The sequence below is a fragment of the Python bivittatus genome, unplaced genomic scaffold, assembly GCF_059951505.1.
Source record: "Python bivittatus isolate LINGU-HERP-01145 unplaced genomic scaffold, Pbiv_v1 ctg000410_np1212, whole genome shotgun sequence".
In the NCBI taxonomy this organism is placed as follows: domain Eukaryota; kingdom Metazoa; phylum Chordata; class Lepidosauria; order Squamata; family Pythonidae; genus Python; species Python bivittatus.
In genome coordinates, this window is record NW_028277067.1 from 16,228,409 (window position 1) to 16,248,912 (window position 20,504).

General features: G+C 36.5%; 2 protein-coding genes and 1 pseudogene across 2 annotated transcripts; all 3 read left to right on the forward strand.

Moving 5' to 3' along the window:
• Window positions 1-1,460: 1,460 nt before the first annotated feature.
• Window positions 1,461-2,423, forward strand: LOC112542788 (olfactory receptor 1f45-like). Its single transcript, XM_088143294.1, has one exon. The coding sequence runs from the start codon at window positions 1,461-1,463 to the stop codon at window positions 2,421-2,423; it is 963 nt and encodes a 320-aa protein (XP_087999420.1).
• Window positions 2,424-6,448: 4,025 nt separating this feature from the next.
• Window positions 6,449-7,386, forward strand: LOC148215476 (olfactory receptor 5G3-like; annotated as a pseudogene).
• Window positions 7,387-14,635: 7,249 nt separating this feature from the next.
• Window positions 14,636-15,598, forward strand: LOC148215477 (olfactory receptor 11A1-like). The gene has a single exon (XM_088143295.1). It carries the CDS (start codon window positions 14,636-14,638, stop codon window positions 15,596-15,598), a length of 963 nt encoding a protein of 320 aa, XP_087999421.1.
• The last annotated feature ends 4,906 nt before the right edge of the window (window positions 15,599-20,504 follow it).

A 20,504-nucleotide genomic window follows, 5' to 3' on the forward strand; every position in this document is an offset into this window, starting at 1 on the left:
TTTTAAATAATAGTGTGCTCATTTCTTCAATTCTATTATTTGTATATTCACGTTAAAATGTTCCTACTGTAAAAAGACGACGTCTGAAAAGATTACACAAAGTAAGAGAGAACTGCCTCCGTCAAGATATTAATGTTGATGATGAAATGCTAAAGTCCTTATACTTAATTGCTAATCCTTTGAATACTTGAAATTCAGAGTACTAACTTCAAAAAAAAAATTCATATTAAAGTAAATCTAGCTATATTCTATTTTAACTAGATTTACTTTAATATATAATTTGTTTTGCTCATACAAATACAAATGCTAAGGGAGTGTAGAGTCTGTAAAATACTAAAAAACTGGGTTACTCAACTACTAATCTGTTGAGCATATGAAGAACAAATAAAGAATGAGGAATTTTAAACCGGTTGCATGTTGAGTCTACCTACAGTGCCGAGTGCTAAGATGTCAAACTATCAAACTACTACTGTAGATGCTAAAATAGTAGGTTAATAATTAAGGAATTAGGATGAACTCACTCATAAATTCAACTGATAAATAATAAAAACAAAAAAGTAATTCAGTCACCAATGTACCATATATAAAATACAGGATAGGTTCACTAATGGATAGCATTTGACTGAAAGAGGTATTAAACCTAATATCTTCATTGGATGTGTTAAATCTGACAATGTTTCCATTGGGACTGTTTCTAAAGGTTTGCCATACAAAAGTATGAAGTTTGGATACCTGTACTATTGATATTTTAGCTTCTGTGAAATGATGGAGATTTAACACAATGCCATGATAGATCACGTCAAGGCTGACCTAATCCTCCTTTCCATTTCACAGCAGAGTGCCAGACACCTATGTACCATCCAGTAGCAAAAGGTGGTTGCAATAATACCTTCCCATTCAAGTTTCCTAGGACCCGAAATGGAGGGTCATGCTACTGCTTACCTTTAAGATGAGCAATGGCCATGATCACGTGTAGCCATTAATATGTTTATTTCTTTTAAAGTTCCAGAATTTGGTGGGCAGCATCACTCTTTTTGACTTCTGTCGTTATCTACTGCTCTGTGTGAAGAGATGTTTCTATTCTTTATCTTTTTTTAATGTCTGAATCAGCAGAAACAATTTTGTGTAGGCTTAATAATATATTAGGAAAAGATTATGTCACAATAATAATTTCCTCATTGAATTCAAATAAAGCAGTATCAAATTTATATATATTGTTAAATCTACTGACAGTGTCATTGTGTCAAACATATCAAGAAAACTCATATCTTATGCATAGTTACTGCTGTTTTGATACACAATTTTAGAATGGAAAATTTTGGTAGTTCATTTTGGACCAGATATTCAATCCAAACTAGAATTCAGGCTAGTTTTCCAAAGGATGTTGGAATAAGGGCATTCAGCTGCATGATTTTCTGATTATGTTCTAGGTTTGGCAGGACATTTCGTGGACTGAAGAAATGCTGAATGCAGAGAAAGGAAACCAGACTGGCATCACAGAATTTATCCTCTTGGGGTTGGGGAACCCCTCTGAGCTGCAACCTTTTCTTTTCTTCCTTTTCCTGGTAATTTATCTTGTGACAATATGTGGGAACCTCCTCATCATCGTGCTGGTTGTGGCTGACCAACAGCTTCACACCCCCATGTACTTCTTTCTGGGGACTTTGTCCTGCCTGGAGACTTGCTATTCCTCAACTATTCTGCCAAAAATGTTGGCAGGGTTGTTAACTGGAGACAGAATTATTACTATGGGTGGATGCTTAGCCCAGTATTATTTCTTTGGCTCTTGTGCAGCTACTGAAACATACCTCCTTGCAGCAATGTCTTATGACCGTTATTTGGCTATATGTAGACCTTTGCACTATGCTTCTATAATGAGTAGGAAATTATGTTTCCAGCTTATCACTGGGGCATGGGTCAATGGGCTGTTAGCTAATAGCATCATGGTATTTCTGATTACTCAGCTACTCTTCTGTGGTCCCAATGTCATTGACCATTACTTTTGTGACCTGACTCCACTAGAAAAGCTCTCCTGTTCTGAAACAAGTCATATTGAACTCACCACCTTTCTTTTGGGCTTTATTTTGACTGCCACTCCATTTCTTCTAACACTCACATCTTATTTTTCCATCATCACCACCATCATAAAAATCAAATCCAGCACTGGAAGGAAAAAAGCTTTTTCAAACTGTTCCTCCCATCTCATGGTGGTTTGTCTTTTTTATGGCACCATTATCATTGTCTACATGTTGCCAGACACACCCACTCTGAGACATCTCAATAAAATCTTCTCCATCTTTTATACAATTCTGACTCCTTTGGCCAATCCCATCATCTACACTTTAAGAAACAAAGAAGTTCACAAAGCCTTCAGCCGTGTTCAGAGTAAATTGAAATTTCTTTTGAAATTTTATTTGATGTGATTCATTTTCTTTAAACAGACAATGTCTTGAGTAGAGCTGCTAAATATGGAAATACGGTAAGAGTCCCCAAAATGGGTTTTTATCACTATTTTTAAATTTATTTTGTCATTTCTTTGATGGCCATCCATCACCATGTAAATTTCTTTCTATTTGTCATTTGTCTTATCAAGTTTAAATTTCACAGCCTGTCAATTTCTACAAATTCCTCTGCTGTCTCCTATCTTTTTATATGGATTTTAGAACTTTTCCCAATGTATGTGTAAAATGTGTATTATTACCCTGAATATTTTTGTTAGAATACCTCCAGTAATCAGGTTCAGGTTTTTTTCATTTCCACTTTGTCATGTTTTAGAAAGGTACTTATTACGTCCCATTGTAGGCTTTTAAAAGGAACTTTAAAATTTAAATGTAATTTACTTTTTAATCTTTCAAATAATCATCATAAAATTGTGTTGTGCAATAATGATCTTTTAAAAATAAATTTCCACTGTTAATGTATCTGTTTTCATCAGCTGTTTCACAGACACAACTTTGATTGGCTTGCTTACTTCTAATCGTTCTAGTTTCTGGATTTCTTTTTCCTAGAGAAATTGGAAATAAAGTGCATAAAGCATAATGAATTCTATTCTCCAAAAAGCTGTACAACTGAGGATATTTGAATTAAGAATTATGGAAGAAATGAGAAATGAATGCCTTTGATAATCTTTGAAGATGTTGATGTTCTCTAAGGTGATGTTATACCAGGAGAATGTGGGGCTTCGAAACTGGTTCAAAGCTGCCATGATGAAGGAAAAATCTGGGGCACCTGGGTTGTTGTAAGGCAGCATGCTTTGTGAAATTGTATAGTAGTATTCATTATAGGGAATGTGCACTAAAACCTCAATCTTAGGGGGATTGTTCCTGTTTCCATGTAAATTGGAATGTTTGGGATGCAGCAAGGGAGCTGGAAGTGTCCTTGCAAAGACTTACATTGAACAGCTTCCAGGGACTTTACATGATTGTGGGTGAATATCTGTGAGCATTTGCGGTATAGATTTAGCTTTAAGGAGCTAAATGGAAGCAGATAGACATGTATTATACTTAGAGTGGAAAATAGCCCTTGATTTGTTCTGCTATTTAAGTAGAATAACTGTGAACATTAGTTGCTCACATTCTTGGAAAATATATCTATATCTATACAATATATATGTCTATATATCTATCTTTATACCTATACACATAGACACACACATAAACACATAAACATAAACACAGACAGACACCAATCTGGTCATTGACCATAATAAAGGATTTGATTTGATTTGATTTAGAGAGATAGAGAGTCATAGAGACAGGCAGGCAGAATGTAAGATGAAAAGAGTGTTTCATTATGCTGCATTTAAACCCTCCTCCTTCTCCTCCTCCTCCCTATATTCTAGACCTGATAAGACATTTCATAAGTGAAGGAAATGCTGGATTCAAAAAAACAGCCACTGGGGAATTCATCCTTCTGGGCTTTGAGACTTTTCCTGAGCTGCAGCTCCTCCTTTTCTGATTCTGAACCTTGTAATCCTTCTGCTGGTTGGGGCTGATTAGCATCTTCACACCCCAATGTATATCTTCTTGGCTGGACACTTGCTATAGTTCAATCACCTTGCCTAAACTGTTGGCCAATTTGTTGACTATAGAATTATTATTACTGTGCATGGATGCCTAGCCCAATGTCATTTCTTTGAACTTTGTGTAGCTATAGAAACCTATTTTTATCTGCATTGTCTTACGACCACCATTAGGTAATTTGTAGACCTTTCCTCTATGCCTCTATTAGGAATAGGAAATTCTGTTTCCAGCTTATAGCTGGGACATGGATAAATAATTTGATATTTAATGCCATTCTGGCCAGATGATGCCTGCCATAAATAGAAATGATGGCCATTGTGACATCATCATGAGGCTGCCTATCTGAACAAGGGAAACTGACCCTTGTGCCCTGATGTTGCCTACCTTACAGTGGGTGGCTCTGTCAATTACTGGCTCATGATTCTTGCCTGCAGGTGAGAAATTGTCTATTATGATTTTATAGTGATTTTGCCTGCCTAAAATGAAAACAATTTATCTTGATTAACAGTTTGGGAGTTTAGCATACGGGACTCTTACTCTAACTTATTCTACTCAGTTAGGCCCTGTTCAGGATAACCTGGTCCCTGTTGAGTAGGAAAGGCCCCTTGGACCATCTGTTGGGTTCCTATGAGGATTATTCAAGCTATCTGGTGGATAAGGTTGCTGAGATTAACTCTAGGTGGCAGTTGTGGCCAGGAAGGCCTTTGCACAAATTCATCTGGTGCACCAGTTGCACCCTTTCCTAGATTGGAGGGGTGGGGGGCTGTAGACACTCACTCATGCTTTTCACCTCACAGCTTGACTATTACAATGTGTCTTATGTGGGGCTGCCCTTGAAGACCACCTGGAAGCTTCAACTGGTCCAGAATGCATCAGTGCAGGGAGTTATGGGTATGGTTTGTTATGCCCATGTAACACTTCTGCTAGTTTGCTTCCGATGTGATTCAGGGTACTGGCTGCTATCTGTAAATCCCTACATGGCATAGGGCCTGGTTACTTGAGGGACATCTCAGTCCCACAGTACCTGCCTGGTCGATTTGATCCTGCAGGGTTGGTGCACTCCAAGTTCCTTCAGCTAAACAATATCATCTATCAGGACCCTGGAAGTGTGCCTTCTGGAATGCGGTTCCCTTCAAGATCCAGATGGCTTCCACCTTGCTGTTGTTTCAAAGGGCCTCACCCAGGTTTTAAGTGAGGAAGAGTGAAGCCCCTTTGTTCCTGTCTGGTCTGCTGTTCTCACCATCTTCCTCCCTGCCCCCCCCCCCCCGGTTATTATTGTATTTCCCTTGTTTTAATTGCTCTGAGCTGCCCAGAGTTGTTGGGACTCAGGTGGTATACAAATTTGATAAATAAATAAGAAATGAATGAATGAATGAATGAATGAATGAATGAATGAATGAATAGGTGTATTGCCATCCAGAAATATATGGGTGTTTTTGTGTTATTCCTCATTTTTTAAAAACTTAGGGTAACTATATAATATCTAACTAGTCCAAGAGACATCTTTCCTTGGAAATGGACATGTGTGACCAATGCAATAAAAGAATAATGATTACAATTGTATGGAGGAGATTCCAACAATAGCACTAACCAAACACTGGGGTGTAACTATTATGAATTGAAAGACACCCCCACTATATCAGCAGATGGTACAATCATTGGTTATCATTAATGCATAAACATGATGCTGAGGACTCTCAAGATGTATTTCCTGAGAAATATATCACATGGATAAGGTAGTTTTCTAAACTAATAGGCTCCAAATAAGACAGAAATCCCTAGGAGAAATAATCAATATTAAATTGTCTTTTGGGATTAAGTTAAGGGTGACAACATTGAAATGCTTCAGAAAACTAGAAGATCAGCAGCAAATCTCCCTGGATCACTTATTTTAAGAGCTTAGGGATAACCTTTTACAGAAAATTATTTGTATAGTGGGTTATGTACACAGAGTGCCTTCATTTCCTGCAAGAATTTGGAGACACAGGCAAGCTGATTCCTAGGATGTCTATGAAATTAAGAGTAACTTATGGCAAGTAAGATCCACCCTGAGAAACTGCTACACATATGGAGAGTCTTTTTAAAGATCATTATATATTTTTTAGATCAATAGAATATAAGATGGGCTCCAATTAATCCATTATGGTATAATCTGGCTCTCTATGATTTGTGAATTTATTCCATGTGTGATTTATGAGTTAGTGCTGTGATCTAAAAGAAGGGGTATAGGACACTGTGATTTGCTATAACAAAAATTGGTTTTTATTTATTTGTTACATACATACATACATACATACATACATACATACATACATACATAGACATACAGAGAGAGACGGAGTCAGAGGAAAAGAGTGTTTCAATGTTTTGGATTTAAACATGTCTTTTTTAAAAATGTATTCTAGAGACTTTCATGGATGAAGGAAATGTCAGATGCGGAAAAAGGAAACCAGACAGCCATTAGAGAATTCATCCTTCTGGGTTTGGAGACTTTCCCAGAGCTGCAGCTTCTTCTGTTCTGGTTCTTCCTGGTGATTTATTGATGTCAATAACTGGAAACCTTCTAATCCTTCTACTAGTTGTGGTAAACCAGCATCTTCATATCCCAATGTATTTTTTCTTGGCAAATTTGTCTTGGCTGGATGCTTGCTATAGCTCTACCATCTTGCCAAAACTGTTGGCCAATTTGTTGACTGGTGATAGAACTATTACAATATGTGGATGCCTAGCCCACTGTCATTTATTTGGACTTTGTACAGCTATAGAGACCTATCTTTTATCTGCAATGTCTTATGACTGCTATTTGGCCATTTGTAGACCTTTGCTCTATGCTTCTATTATGAATACAAAATTCTGTTTCCAGCTTATGGCTGCTACATGGATAAATAGTTTGATATTTAATGCCATTCTGATGGCTCTCATGGCTTTTTGTGGCTCTAATGTCATAGACCATTATTTTTGTGTCTTCCTTCCACTGGAGAAATTGTCCTGTAGTGACAGAAATCTTCTTGAACCCATTGCTTTCTTCATGACTGTTATTTTCACAATTGCCCCATTTCTACTGACCCTCATCTCTTATATGTGCATTATTGGTACCATCATCAAAATCAAATCCACCTTTGGGAGGCAAAAAGCCTTTTCAACCTGCTCTTCTCATCTCATGGTCGTTTGCCTCTATTATGGCACATTAATCATTGTCTATGTGTTGCCAGACACACCGACTCTGAGACATCTCAGTAAAACCTTCTCCATTTTCTATACAGTGATGCCACCTTTGGTCAATCCCCTCATCTATACTTTAAGAAACAAAGAAGTTCATAAAGCCCTAAGACAACTTTACAGCAAAGTGATAATTCTGGGTTAAAGGAATCCAAAACCATCAGCTGGTCTTTAATTGATTACCCGGTCACTAGGTGTCAAAGTTGTGTCTCAATAATAGATTTCTCTTCTATTTAGTTGTTAGAGAAGAGGATTCTGAATAGGATCATGGTGGGAATACCTCTAGGTAGCACTCCATACCAGGACTGAAATGTGCTGACCTCCAGCTTTTTCTGCCCATTCTTTGTTTGTACTGCATGAATTTGCATGATGAATATTTTGATTATGGCTACTAGGAAGTAGAAAGTTGTATGCAATCTCATATGTCTTTATTTATATCTGTGTTTTTCAATGTGTTTTCATACAATGATGTACTCTGGATATTTTATATAAGTGTAAGAACTGGTTCAGTATGATTGTTGTGGTTTTTAAAAAAAATATTCTGTCCAACCATAACATGTTTTTTATCATAATTTTTCTTTTCTTTTTTCTTATATCTGTCATATACATTCTGAAGATAAAGTCGAAGGTGCAAACTTCATATATATTTGGTCCTGAAGAGAATTTCAAACTTAGAACTGTAATAATTTTGAAGCATAATTCACAACCACTTTATCTCAGAAATACAGGCGTATTAATGTGGCTCATAGAGGATTTTATTATAACTGTTAGAAATGTCTTTTTTAAAAAAGTTCAAGTGAACCTCTCCTTCTTAATTCTCCATTTTCTATATAGTGATGACACCTTTGGTCAATCCCCTCATCTATAATTTAAGAAACAAAGACATTCACAAAGCCACCAGACAACTTTATGGTAAAATGCTAGTTTTGGCCAGAAGTCACCCGAAACCACCCATTTCTTCTCCATTTATTAGATAGTCATGTTATGAATGTAAATAGAAAGCTCTGGTGTCAATTAGGCACTTTTTCTATTTAGTAGTAATAGCAGCAGATTCTGTTTGGGATGATGGTGGGGAACCATGTTAGACTGCATCTTCATGCCAAGATCGAAATACAACTCCAGCTCTTTCTGTTTGTTTCTTGTTGGATTTCAGAAATTTGCATGATGATTTGCTGCACATTAGGGACTTGATTTGAAAATATGTTGATATTGGCTGCTTGGATGTTGAAACCTCTATGCAACCCCTTACTTCTTCTGTAAAATTTATGTGTGCTGTTTCTGATTTGTTTTCACTGTGATCTGCTTTGTATGTTTTACCTAGTCCAAAAAAAAAAAAGAAGTTCAGTAGAACTGTCCAATATGCCATGGCTTTGTGTTTCTATTCTATGCAAATATAAAATGTTTTGTCATAATTTTCCTCCTTTTTTCTTATATCTGCCTTATACATTCTTCATGGAAAAACTGGATATAACTCAATATGTGTTTGGTGATCAAAATAAATTCCACACTTAGAATTTTTGTGGAATACAATTTGCACAAACCATTTTTCCAGCAATACAGGAAGATTTATTTATGGTGATATATCAATAAATAGCATAATATTAAAAATATGAGGTAGATATATATTTTAAAATTTTGAATTATAATTCAACAGAATCTTTCCTTGGGTTTTTCATCACGTATGTTTTTCAGAAATTCAGGAAACTAACCATACCTATCCCATCATAGTTATGATTTGCTAAATTCAGAACATTGTTCTTCGTAGATCTTAAAGCTCAGTTTCCCAGGAGTCTCTAAATGTAACACTAACTCACGTTAGCTAATTTACTATCAGTACTGATAATATTTCTTACTTCTGATTAACATTGAATGACATTATTCCAGTCATTGCTTTTATCTTCCTGCTCATCCATGAAATAGAGGAAGTGGCCTGTTTCACTGCAGTATATATCTTTCCTTTTTAAAATAAGAAATAACAATAGAGATGCAAAGATTCTATCAGAAATTGCATCAGGAGAAAATTTGGGTAGTGTCTTAAAGTCCGGCATCAAAATCTAGTGAGATTGATTTTTCTCCAGTCAAAAAATGACACACACACAAATTTGGAAAAAAAAAAAAAGAGAGAGATTTTTCTACTGAAGAATGCAAACAATTGTATGCTTAAGAAAAGAGTTTACATGAAAGGAATTTACATATAAATGTTTGCATCAAATAAGTTCTGTGTTAGAGAGTCAACGCTGAGGTGTCTGTATTTTTTAAAAAAGACTCCTTGCCTATTTACAGAGCGATTATATAAATTATGGGAAAATGCATACAAAACTATCATTTTACAAGATATTGGGCATTAATTGTTACAATTTCTTTTAGAGAAGTCAGAAAGTCTATATTTTAGAAAATATATATAATTAGGAGAAAAATTCCGGAGTAGAATACAGCCATTTTAATATGGAGAGTAACCTGATGGATTTTTACCAGTTGAACATTTCTACAAAGAAAGACTCAGGATGTGGAGTGGCAGTTTGTGTTGCCAGAAGGTCCCATTTGCCTGGAGTCTAGTTTGTGTACCCGTGGTTTCATTTCTGAAAGGCTCCCCCCTCATCTATAACTTTGAAGAAACTTCTAAGAAATTTACCCTGGGAAAAAATTCTCCCGGGTTCAATGAAAGAGATAACCCAGACTTATCAGTGCAGGTACTGTGATATCTAACATATAAAAGTGCTCCTGAACGATGTACCTGAACCTACCACCTCATTATTTTCTACCAGTCAGGTGACTCTTGTTGAATGGAAGAAATGTTGCCTATAGAGAAGTATATGATGTAAATTCTGAAAAAGGTTAGGGGTCCCCTTATTATTGTACTAGTTGCAGCTGAAAAACTTCTTCACACCCCGTCAACAAATTTCTGAGCATCTTATGTTGCCTAGAAACTTGCTAGACTTCCACTGTTTGCAAAAAAAAAAAAAAAAAAAGATCTCACATTCTCTAGATATTTATTTATTCATTTTTATGCATGTACAGATGATGATGTTGATGATGGAGATGATAGCCATTTCTGTTGACCTATCTGTCATAACCTAGGTATTCATCATTGTCACCATATGAAAAACATTTTCTACTACCCAAAGGAAAAAGACATCTATATATGAAAATAAATGGTCTTTCCACCAATGAAATGAGTCAGTATCTTTGTCTCATCTAACTTATGTATTAACCTTATCAATAGTCACTGGTTTACTAATAAATACCACATAGTGCTATAGTATAATCAGATAAAAAATGTTATTGTAAAATATCATAAAATCTCTGCCAAGATAACACATATTGCTTCCTCCTTTGATTAATAGAAAAGATGACTTTTTCCAAGAAGGATAAATTACAGATTTCCAAAGCCATCCCTTAACATTTGGAATAATAAAATTTCTCTAATTTCTCAGTATAATGTTTTTAGCCCCACCCTCCATGCATGATACATCCATAATTCCTAACAAATAGCCAAATTCCAAAGTTTTGGTATATAATTCAATATAATGTTAACAAATTTAATATTTTCCTATAAATCTACTGATACATTATTTGGGGAGTCCAATTCACTCCAAATACAATTCATGTATAAATCAATTTTAGTCTGAAATCCCTTGATACCATAATGACATTTTTAAGAACATGAAACCATTGATGAAGCATTATCAGAGATTCCAATCCTTTAGTCCATGTCTGAAATATCTCAGAAATATCCACTTTTAAATTATTCTTTTGATGGTGGTATCTTATGGGTTTTGCTTCTGTCATGGATTCCATCAAATAAGAGAGCATCTCAGGTACCTCTAATGTGGCCAAAGCATCTGGCACATATTGAGCCATTCAGACAAGCTTAAGTAAAAAATATTGTCACTGTTGTGAATTAGAAAGACCAAATTCAATCCGGAGTCAGGAAAACTTACTACATAATAACTGGATTAAAGTCATAATTCTTCTCTTAAACATATATCTCAAATCTTCTACTAGCCCCTCTAATTCACACAGGAGCTGTTTCCATCTCTCACTCTCTCAAACCTGTGTGTGGCCTTGTAGAAACATGCAGCTTCTCTTTACTTGGTGGGGGTGGGGGGTTCAGAGATGAGCTTTTATATGCCTTCATCCATGGGAAATAAATTACAGGGATAAGTCCTGGTATCTTTGCCTGATTCAGAGAGGAAGTAAGGAAGAGTCCATCTTGCTGTTCTTACCTGCTTCAGTGATAATTCAGTACACCCCAAGGCTGATGTTTCTCATGGGAAGAAGAGAGACTGACCACTGTGCCTGATGCTGCCTGCCAGAAATAGAAATGATGGCCATTGTGTCATCATCCTGAGGTTGCTATCTGAACAAGGGAAACTGACCCTTGCGACCTGATGCTGCCTGCCTTACAGTGGGTGGTTCTTTCAATTTCAGACTGATCTTCCTTGACTTTGGATGAGAAATTGTTCAGTAGGAGTTATAGTGATATTGCCTGCCTAAAATCTGGGGGGTGGGGGGGGGACCTTCTCAATTAGGATTTCAGAGTGGGTAGAAGACTTCTTCCCTATTAAGTTAAACATAAGTTTATTTTCTTAACATTCATCCTTATGGCTTGTTGGAATAATTGCATTACCATCCACAAGCTAATGGGTTAGTCTTGTATTCCTTTGTTTTGTAATATTTAGGTCAAGTAATGTTTTATAGTCCAAGAGATTTCTTTCCTTAGAGATCAAAATGAGTAACCAAGGGAGTAAAAGAGTGATCATTACAATTGTCTGGAAGAGATCCAAGATACCACAGAAGCAGAGTTTGGAAGGTAAATATATGGATGTATCAGCAGATACAACATCTGCAAATCATTTGTTATTATTTGTGCATGAATGTGCCCCTACAGACTCTCAAAATGCATTTCCTGAAAAGGATTTCAAATCCATCAACTAGTTTTCCAACTCAGCGAACACTGAGTAAGGCAAAGATCCCTAGGAGAAATGATTAATAACGGGATCTCTTTTGGGATTTGGGTAGGAGGTGGATTACATCATTCAGCTTCCTCAGAAAACCAGAAGATCAACAGGAAATCTCTCTGGATCCTTTATTTTGAGAGCTAAGTGAAAATACTTTAAGGACACTTATTTTTATCATGGAGAATGTATACAGAGTGCCATTGTTTTCTGCAAGAGTTTGGAAAAACAACCAGCCATGCTGAGTGTTGGAACATCTGTGAATCTGAAAGTAACTTGTGCTAAGTAAGTTCTACCTTCAGAAAATGCTCTATTTGGGGAGACATTTTAAAGTTAGTTCATGAGAATAAAAGACCGTTATTCTTTTATTCTAAAAGAACTACCGTATAATGTGCTTCATTGTGATCGGTAATAATTCAATGTGTGAATTATGGTTTAGCTGTGTGATCTAGCACAATGGGTGCTCTGTTATAGAATAGATAGATAGATCCTTAATCCAAAGATTTTGAGGCAAATGACTCCCAATAAAAACTGAGTCTGTACTTTTAAATCAAACCAAATTACTTTTAAGAGCCAGTCTGGTGGGCATCAGGCTAGAAACCAAGAGGCTGTGATACGCTTGAACTGATTTAAAAAAGAAAAACAAAATTGTAAAAGCGCTATCTTCCAGACTTTGCCTATTTTTAAATAACGGTGTGCTCATTTCTTCAATTCTATTATTTGTTTATTCAAGTTAAAAAGTTCCTACTGTAAAAAGACGATGTCTGAAAAGATTACACAGATTAAGACAGAACTTTCTGCGACAAGATATTAAAGTTGATGATGAAATGCCAAAGACCTAAGTTACTTAATTGCTAATCTTTTGAGTACATGAAATTCAGAGTACTCACTTCAAAACAAATTACATATTAAAGTAAATCTAGCTAATATAGAATATAAATACAAATGCTAAGGTAGTGTAGAATCTGTAAAATACTAAAAAAACTAGGTTACTGAACTACTGATATGCTTAGCATATGAAGAAGAAATAAAGAATGAGGAATTTTAAACAGGTTGCATGTTGAGTCTACCTACAGTGCCGAGTGCTAAGATATCAAACTATCAAACTACTACTGTAGATGCTAAAATAGTAGGTTAATAAATAAGGGATTAGGATGAACTCACTCATAAATTCAAGTGATAAACAACAAAAACAAAAAAGTAATTCCGTAACCAATGTACCCTACATAAAATATAGGATGGGTTCCCTAATGGATAACATTTGACTGAAAGAGGTGTTAAACCTAATATCTTCATTCGATGTGTTAAATCTGACAATGTTTCCATTGGGATTGTTTCTAAAGGTTTGCCATACAAAAGTATGAAGTTTGGATACCTGTACTATTGATATTTTAGCTTCTGTGAAATGATGGAGATTTAACACAATGCCATGATGGAACATGTCAAGGCTGACCTAATCCTCCTTTCCATTTCAAAGCAGAGTGCCAGGTACCTACGTACCATCCAATAGCGAAAGATGGTTGTGATAATACCTTCCCATTCAAGTTTCCCAGGACCTGAAATTGAGGGTCATGCTACTGCTTACCTTTAAGATGAACAATGGCCATGGTCACGTGTAGCCATTAATATGTTTATTTCTTTTAAAGTTCCAGAATTTGGTGGGCAGCATCACATTCTTTTGTTTGTTTTTTACTTCTGTGGTTATCCACTGTTTTGTGTGAAGAGATGTTTCTATTCTTCATCTTTTTTTAAATGTCTCAATCAATGGAAATAATTTTGTGTAGACTTAGTAATATATTAGGAAAAGATTATGTCACAATAAATATTTCTTCCTCATTTGAATTCAAATAAAACAGCAACACATTTTGTACTTTTTTTTTTTGTTAATCTACTGATGGTGTCGTTGTTTCAAACAAATCAACAACACTCATATCTTATGCATAGTTACTGCTTGAATTGATACACAATTTTAGAACTTAGCACAGGGAAGTAGGGACTAAATGAGATCATAATCAAACAGTAAAGGAATTTTAATGTAAGCTTTTATACCTAGACAACACAGGACTTTTATCTTTCATGTATGTTTTGGGGTGGTGAGGTTGGGTATTTAAATCTTAAAACCAACTCTTAGTCTGAATTTCTTTTAATTGTCAATTTTCCCAGGATTTCCAGAAAAAGATGGGTAAACAATGGGGCAGAAGATGCCTTCTTATCTCAATCTTTGATATGATAGTATTCATTAGCTAAAAATCTGATAGAAAAGTGGAAAATTTTGGTAGTTCATTTTGGACGAGATATTTGATTCAAACTAGAATTCAGATTAGTTTTCCAAAGGATTTTGGGATCTGCATATTATAACTTTTCCAGTGGGACATTCAGGTGCATGATTTTCTGATTATGTTCTAGGTTTGGCAGGACATTTCGTGGACTAAAGAAATGCTGAATGCAGAGAAAGGAAACCAGACTGGCATCACAGAATTTATCTTCTTGGGGTTGGGGAACCCCTCTGAGCTGCAACCTTTTCTTTTCTTCCTTTTCCTGGTAATTTATCTTGTGACAATATGTGGGAACCTCCTCATCATCGTGCTAGTTGTGACTGACCAACACCTTCATACCCCCATGTACTTCTTTCTGGGGACCTTGTCCTGCCTGGAGACTTGCTATTCCTCGACTATCCTGCCAAAAATGTTGACAAGTTTGTTAACTGGAGACAGAATTATTACTATGGGTGGATGCTTAGCCCAGTATTATTTCTTTGGCTCTTGTGCAGCTACTGAAACATACCTCCTTGCAGCAATGTCTTATGACCGTTATTTGGCTATATGTAGACCTTTGCACTATGCTTCTATAATGAGTAGGAAATTATGTTTCCAGCTTATCACTGGGGCATGGATCAATGGGTTGTTAGCTAGTGGCATTATGGTATTTCTGATTACTCAGCTATTTTTCTGTGGCCCCAATGCCATTGACCATTACTTTTGTGACCTGATCATACTAGAAAAGCTCTCCTGTACTGAAACAAGTCATATTGAACTCGCCACCTTTCTTTTGGGCTTTATTTTGACTGCCACTCCATTTGTTCTAACACTCACATCCTATTTTTCCATCATCACCACCATCATAAAAATCAAATCCAGCACTGGAAGGAAAAAAGCTTTTTCAAAGTGTTCCTCTCATCTCATGGTGGTTTGTCTTTTTTATGGCACCATTATCATTGTCTACATGTTGCCAGACACACCCACTCTGAGACATCTCAATAAAATCTTCTCCATCTTTTATACAATTCTGACTCCTTTGGCCAATCCCATCATCTACACTTTAAGAAACAAAGAAGTTCACCAGGCCTTCAGCCGTGTTCAGAGTAAACTGATATTTCTTTTGAAGTTTTATTTGATGTGATTCATTTTCTTTAAACAGACAATGTCTTGAGTAGAGCTGCTAAATATGGAAATACTGTAAGAGTCCCCCAAATGGGTTTTTGTCACTATTTTTAAATTAATTTTGCAATCTGCTTCATGTTCATCCATCACCATGTAAATTTCTTTCTATCTGTCATTTGGCTTATCAAGTTTTAAATTTCACAGCCTGCCAGTTTCTAAAAAATCTTCTACTGTCCCCTATCTTTTAATATGGACTTTAGAACTTTTCCTAACGTATGTGTACAACGTCCATTACCTGAACATTTTTGTTAGAATACTCCAGTAATCAGTTCTGATATTTTTTTATTCCCACTTTGTCATGTTTTAGAAAGGTACTTATTATGTCTTTTACCCACTGTAGGCTTTTAAAAGAAATTTTAAAATTTAAATGTAATTTACATTATAATCCTTCAAATAATCATCATAAAACTGTGTTGTTCAATAATGATCTTTTAAAAATAATTTTCCACTGTTAATGTATCTGTTTTCATCAGCTGTTCTACAGACAGCTTTGATTGGCTTGTTTATTCTATTTGTTCTAGTTTCTGGATTTCTTTTTCCTAGAAAAACTGGAAATAAAGTGTATAAAGCAAAATGAATTCTATTCTCGAAAAAGCTGCACAACTGAAGCTATTTGCATTAACAATTATAGAACAAATGAGAAATGAATGCCTTTAATAATCTTGGAAGATGTTGATGTTCTCTAAGGTGATGTTATACCAGGAGAATGTGGGGCTTTGAAACTGGTTCAAAGCTGCCATGATGAAGTAAAAATCTGGAGTTGCTGTAAGGCAGCATGCTTTGTGACATTATATAATATTATTCATTATAGGGAATGTGCACTAAGGCCTCATTCTTCCTTCAAATATTTTGTCTTCGTTGAGGTTCGGCCAACATCAGCTAATTCATGATGCCCACCCAGGCATCTATTATTTAAAAACAAGAAGGGATTTGTTGGGTATAGTTGCTTGGATTCACTTGGTCCAAGTTCTTAGTGTAAAATTTTATCTTCTGATTGATTCTAAAACTGCCTTTAAAGAGATTAATTAAATTTATTTAAAAAAAAACAGAATGGGGTGTTGGGTCTGGAGAGGCCAGGAACCCCCCCCCCCACAAAATACCACAAAATACACAAACACAAGCATATTGTACCTACTGAACAATACTATTCAACTGTATTGAACATTTACATGCAGACTTTTAAGAACCAGATGCCAATGTTGTAGAATTACTTATTTTATCTTGGATTCATAGATAAACATATTTTAGGAAACAACAGAGGATTGAAAGGAAATATATTTGGGAGGGACATGAGGAAAGAAAGTGCTTGATCCCCTGAACTATATTGCACAGGTCTCATACTGTAAACATCTCTTTTACAAAATAGGTAACAGAGCAATGTGTTAATATGCTGCTTTTGGCCCCTATTATTCCAGCTAAAACTAATGTTGAAGTTGTATTTATTTATGGTCAGTGGCAGTGAAATAGCTACAACAATAAAAAAGCAGCGTGTAAATACAATAAGAGGAGTAAAACCACCAAAGGGACCTGCCAGTTAAAATTTACAAGTATAAGAAGAAAGCAAAAGAGAACAAAACAAGACAAAACAGAACAAAATGGATAAGATAAAATAAAAATAAAGTAAAAGGATAAAAGGACTTTCTAGTGATATCATTCCAAGATGAAGATACCTTGAGCCTTCTTATGGCAATAGCAGTTGATAAAAAGTCTGTTGTAATAGCAGGGTCCCCATCTGAAATAAACCACCTCTTTCCCATTGAGAATTTGATCTCTACTAGGAGGTGGTACAGGTATACCAGTGCATACATTCTCATAGAAGGGACAGCGAGGAAATACTTGCACTAAGATCTTGGGTTCATTCTGACCACAGGGACAATTTCTCTCATTAAATGGGATTTTATGAAATGTCCCATCATTTACTGCTGAGGGGAAAACATTAAAGCAAGCAATGAAATTAAATTAAAAAAAAAAAAGATTTATAGTGTGGTGGGCAAACCAGATTGAGTAAATATTTTGCAGGTCTGAAAGGTTTCCAGGAAGGAACTTACTCTTGTAGATTGCTGTAGCAGTCAAGTCTGTCTGACATGCAATATTGAAGACTCTTTGGTGAATCTTGGCTTTCACAGTCTCTAGGTCTAGAGGTAGCAAAGAGCAGAGAGAAAGGCCATAGTGACACAGGTCAGCTAAGATTTTTACTTTCCTTCTTGATGCAAAGAGATGAAGAAGAAGTAATGTGGCCAGTGGCCTCAGAAAATTTGGGCCAAGAAGGGAGTTGGCAGACACAGACTCTTGCCTCCAGAGGGATCATTCCTGTTTCCATTTACTGTAAATTGGAATGTTTGGAATGCAGCGAGGGAGATGGAAGTGTCCTAGGAAAAGCTTAGACTGAACAGCATCCAGGGTCTTCAAATCAATGTGGGTGAGAATCTCTGAGCATTTGTGGTATAGATTTAGCTTTAAGCAGCTAAATGGAAGCAGATAGACATTTACCACACTTAGTGAAAAATAGCCCATGATTTGTTCTGCTATTTAAGTAGAATAATTGTATATGCACACTCACATATATATACACACACACATACACACCTATACCTATACCTATACCTATACCTATACCTATACCTATACCTATACCTATACCTATACCTATACCTATACCTATACCTATACCTATACCTATACCTATATATACACAGATCTGATCATTGACCATAATAAAGGATTCGATTTAATTTAGAGATATAGAGAGTCATAGAGACAGACAGGCAGAATATAAGATGAAAAGAATGTTTCATTATGCTGCATTTAAACCTTCCTCCTCCTCCTCCTCCTCCCCCCTCCTCCTCCCCCCCCTCCTCCTCCTCCTCCCTATATTCTAGACCTGTTCAGATATTTCATAAGTGAAGGAAATGCTGGATTCAGAAAAACAGCCACTGGGGAATTCATCCTTCTGAGTTTGGAGAATTTTCCTGAGCTGCAGCTTCTCCTTTTCTGGTTCTTCTTGGTGATTTCTCTGATGACAATAACTGGAAACCTTGTAATCCTTCTGCTGGTTGGGGCTGATTAGCATCTTCACACCCCAATGTATGTCTTCTTGGCCAATTTGTCTTGACTGGACACTTGCTATAGTTCAATCACCATGCCTAAACTGTTGGCCAATTTGTTGACTATAGAATTATTATTACCATGCATGGATGCCTAGCCCAATGTCATTTCTTTGAACTTTGTGCAGCTATACTGACCTATCTTTTATCTGCATTGTCTTACGACCACTATTTGGCAATTTGTAGACCTTTGCTCTATGCCTCTATTATGAATAGGAAATTCTGTTTCCAGCTTATAGCTGGGACATGGATAAATAATTTGATATTTAATGCCATTCTGGCCAGATGACGCCTGCCAGAAAGAGAAATGATGGCCATTGTGACATCATCATGAGGCTGCCTATCTGAACAAGGGAAACTGACCCTTGTGCCCTGATGATGCCTGCCTTACAGTGGGTGACTCTGTCAATTACTGGCTCATGATTCTTGCCTGCAGGTGAGAAATTGTCTATTATGATTTTATAGTGATTTTGCCTGCCTAAAATGAAAACAATTTATCTTGATTAACAGTTTGGGAGTTTAGCATAGGGGACTCTTAATCTAATTTATTCTACTCAGTTAGGCCCTGTTCAGGATAACCTGGTCCCTGTTGAGTAGGAAAGGCCCCTTGGACCATCTGCTGGGTTCCTGTGAGGATTATTCAAGCTATCTGGTGGATAAGGTTGCTGAGATTAACTCTAGGTGGCAGTTGTGGCCAGGAAGGCCTTTGCACAAATTCATCTGGTGCACCAGTTGCACCCTTTCCTAGATTGGAGGGGTGGGGGCTGTAGACAGTCACTCATGCTCTTCACCTCACAGCTTGACTATTACAATGTGTCTTATGTGGGGCTGCCCTTGAAGACCACCTGGAAGCTTCAACTGGTCCAGAATGCATGAGCGCAGGGAGTTATGGGCATTGTTTCTGCTGGTTTGCTTCTGATGTGATTCAAGGTACTGGCTGTTATCTGTAAATCCCTACATGGCATAGGGCCTGATTGCTTGAGGTGCACCTCTCTCCCACAGTACCTGCCTGGTCGATTTGATCTTACAGGGTTGGTGCACTCCACGTTCCTTCAGCTAAACAATATCACCTATCAGGACCCTGGAAGTGTGCCTTCTGGAATGCGGTTCCCCTCAAGATTCAGATGGCTTCCACCTTGCTATTGTTTCAAAGGGCCTCACCCAGGTTTTAAGTGAGGAAGAGTGAAGCCCCTTTGTTCCTGTCTGGTCTGCTGTTCTCGCCATCTTCTTCTCCGCTCCCCCCCCCCCCGGTTATTATTGTATTTCCCTTGTTTTAATTGCTGTGAGCTGCTGAGAGTTGTTGGGACTCAGGTGGTATACAAATTTGGTAAATAAATAAGAAATAAATGCATGAATGAATAAACAGGTGTAGTGCCATCCAGAAATATTTGGGTATTTTCTATTATTCCTCATTTTTTAAATACTTAGGGTAACTATATAATATCTAACTAGTTCAAGAGACATCTTTCCTTGGAAATGGACATGTGTGACCAATGCAATAAAAGAATAATGATTACAATTGTATGGAGGAGATTCCAACAATAGCGCTAACCAAACACTGGGGTGTAACTATTATGAATTGAAAGACACCCCCACTATATCAGCAGATGGTACAATCATTGGTTATCATTAATGCATAAACATGATGCTGAGGACTCTCAAGATGTATTTCCTGAGAAATATATCACATGGATAAGGTAGTTTTCTAAACTAATAGGCTCCAAATAAGACAGAAATCCCTAGGAGAAATAATCAATATTA

Bases quoted from the DNA above. Each gene is read 5' to 3' on its own strand.
- LOC112542788 (XM_088143294.1), top strand. From the start codon at position 1,461: ATGCTGAATGCAGAGAAAGGAAACCAGACTGGCATCACAGAATTTATC.
- LOC148215477 (XM_088143295.1), top strand. From the start codon at position 14,636: ATGCTGAATGCAGAGAAAGGAAACCAGACTGGCATCACAGAATTTATC.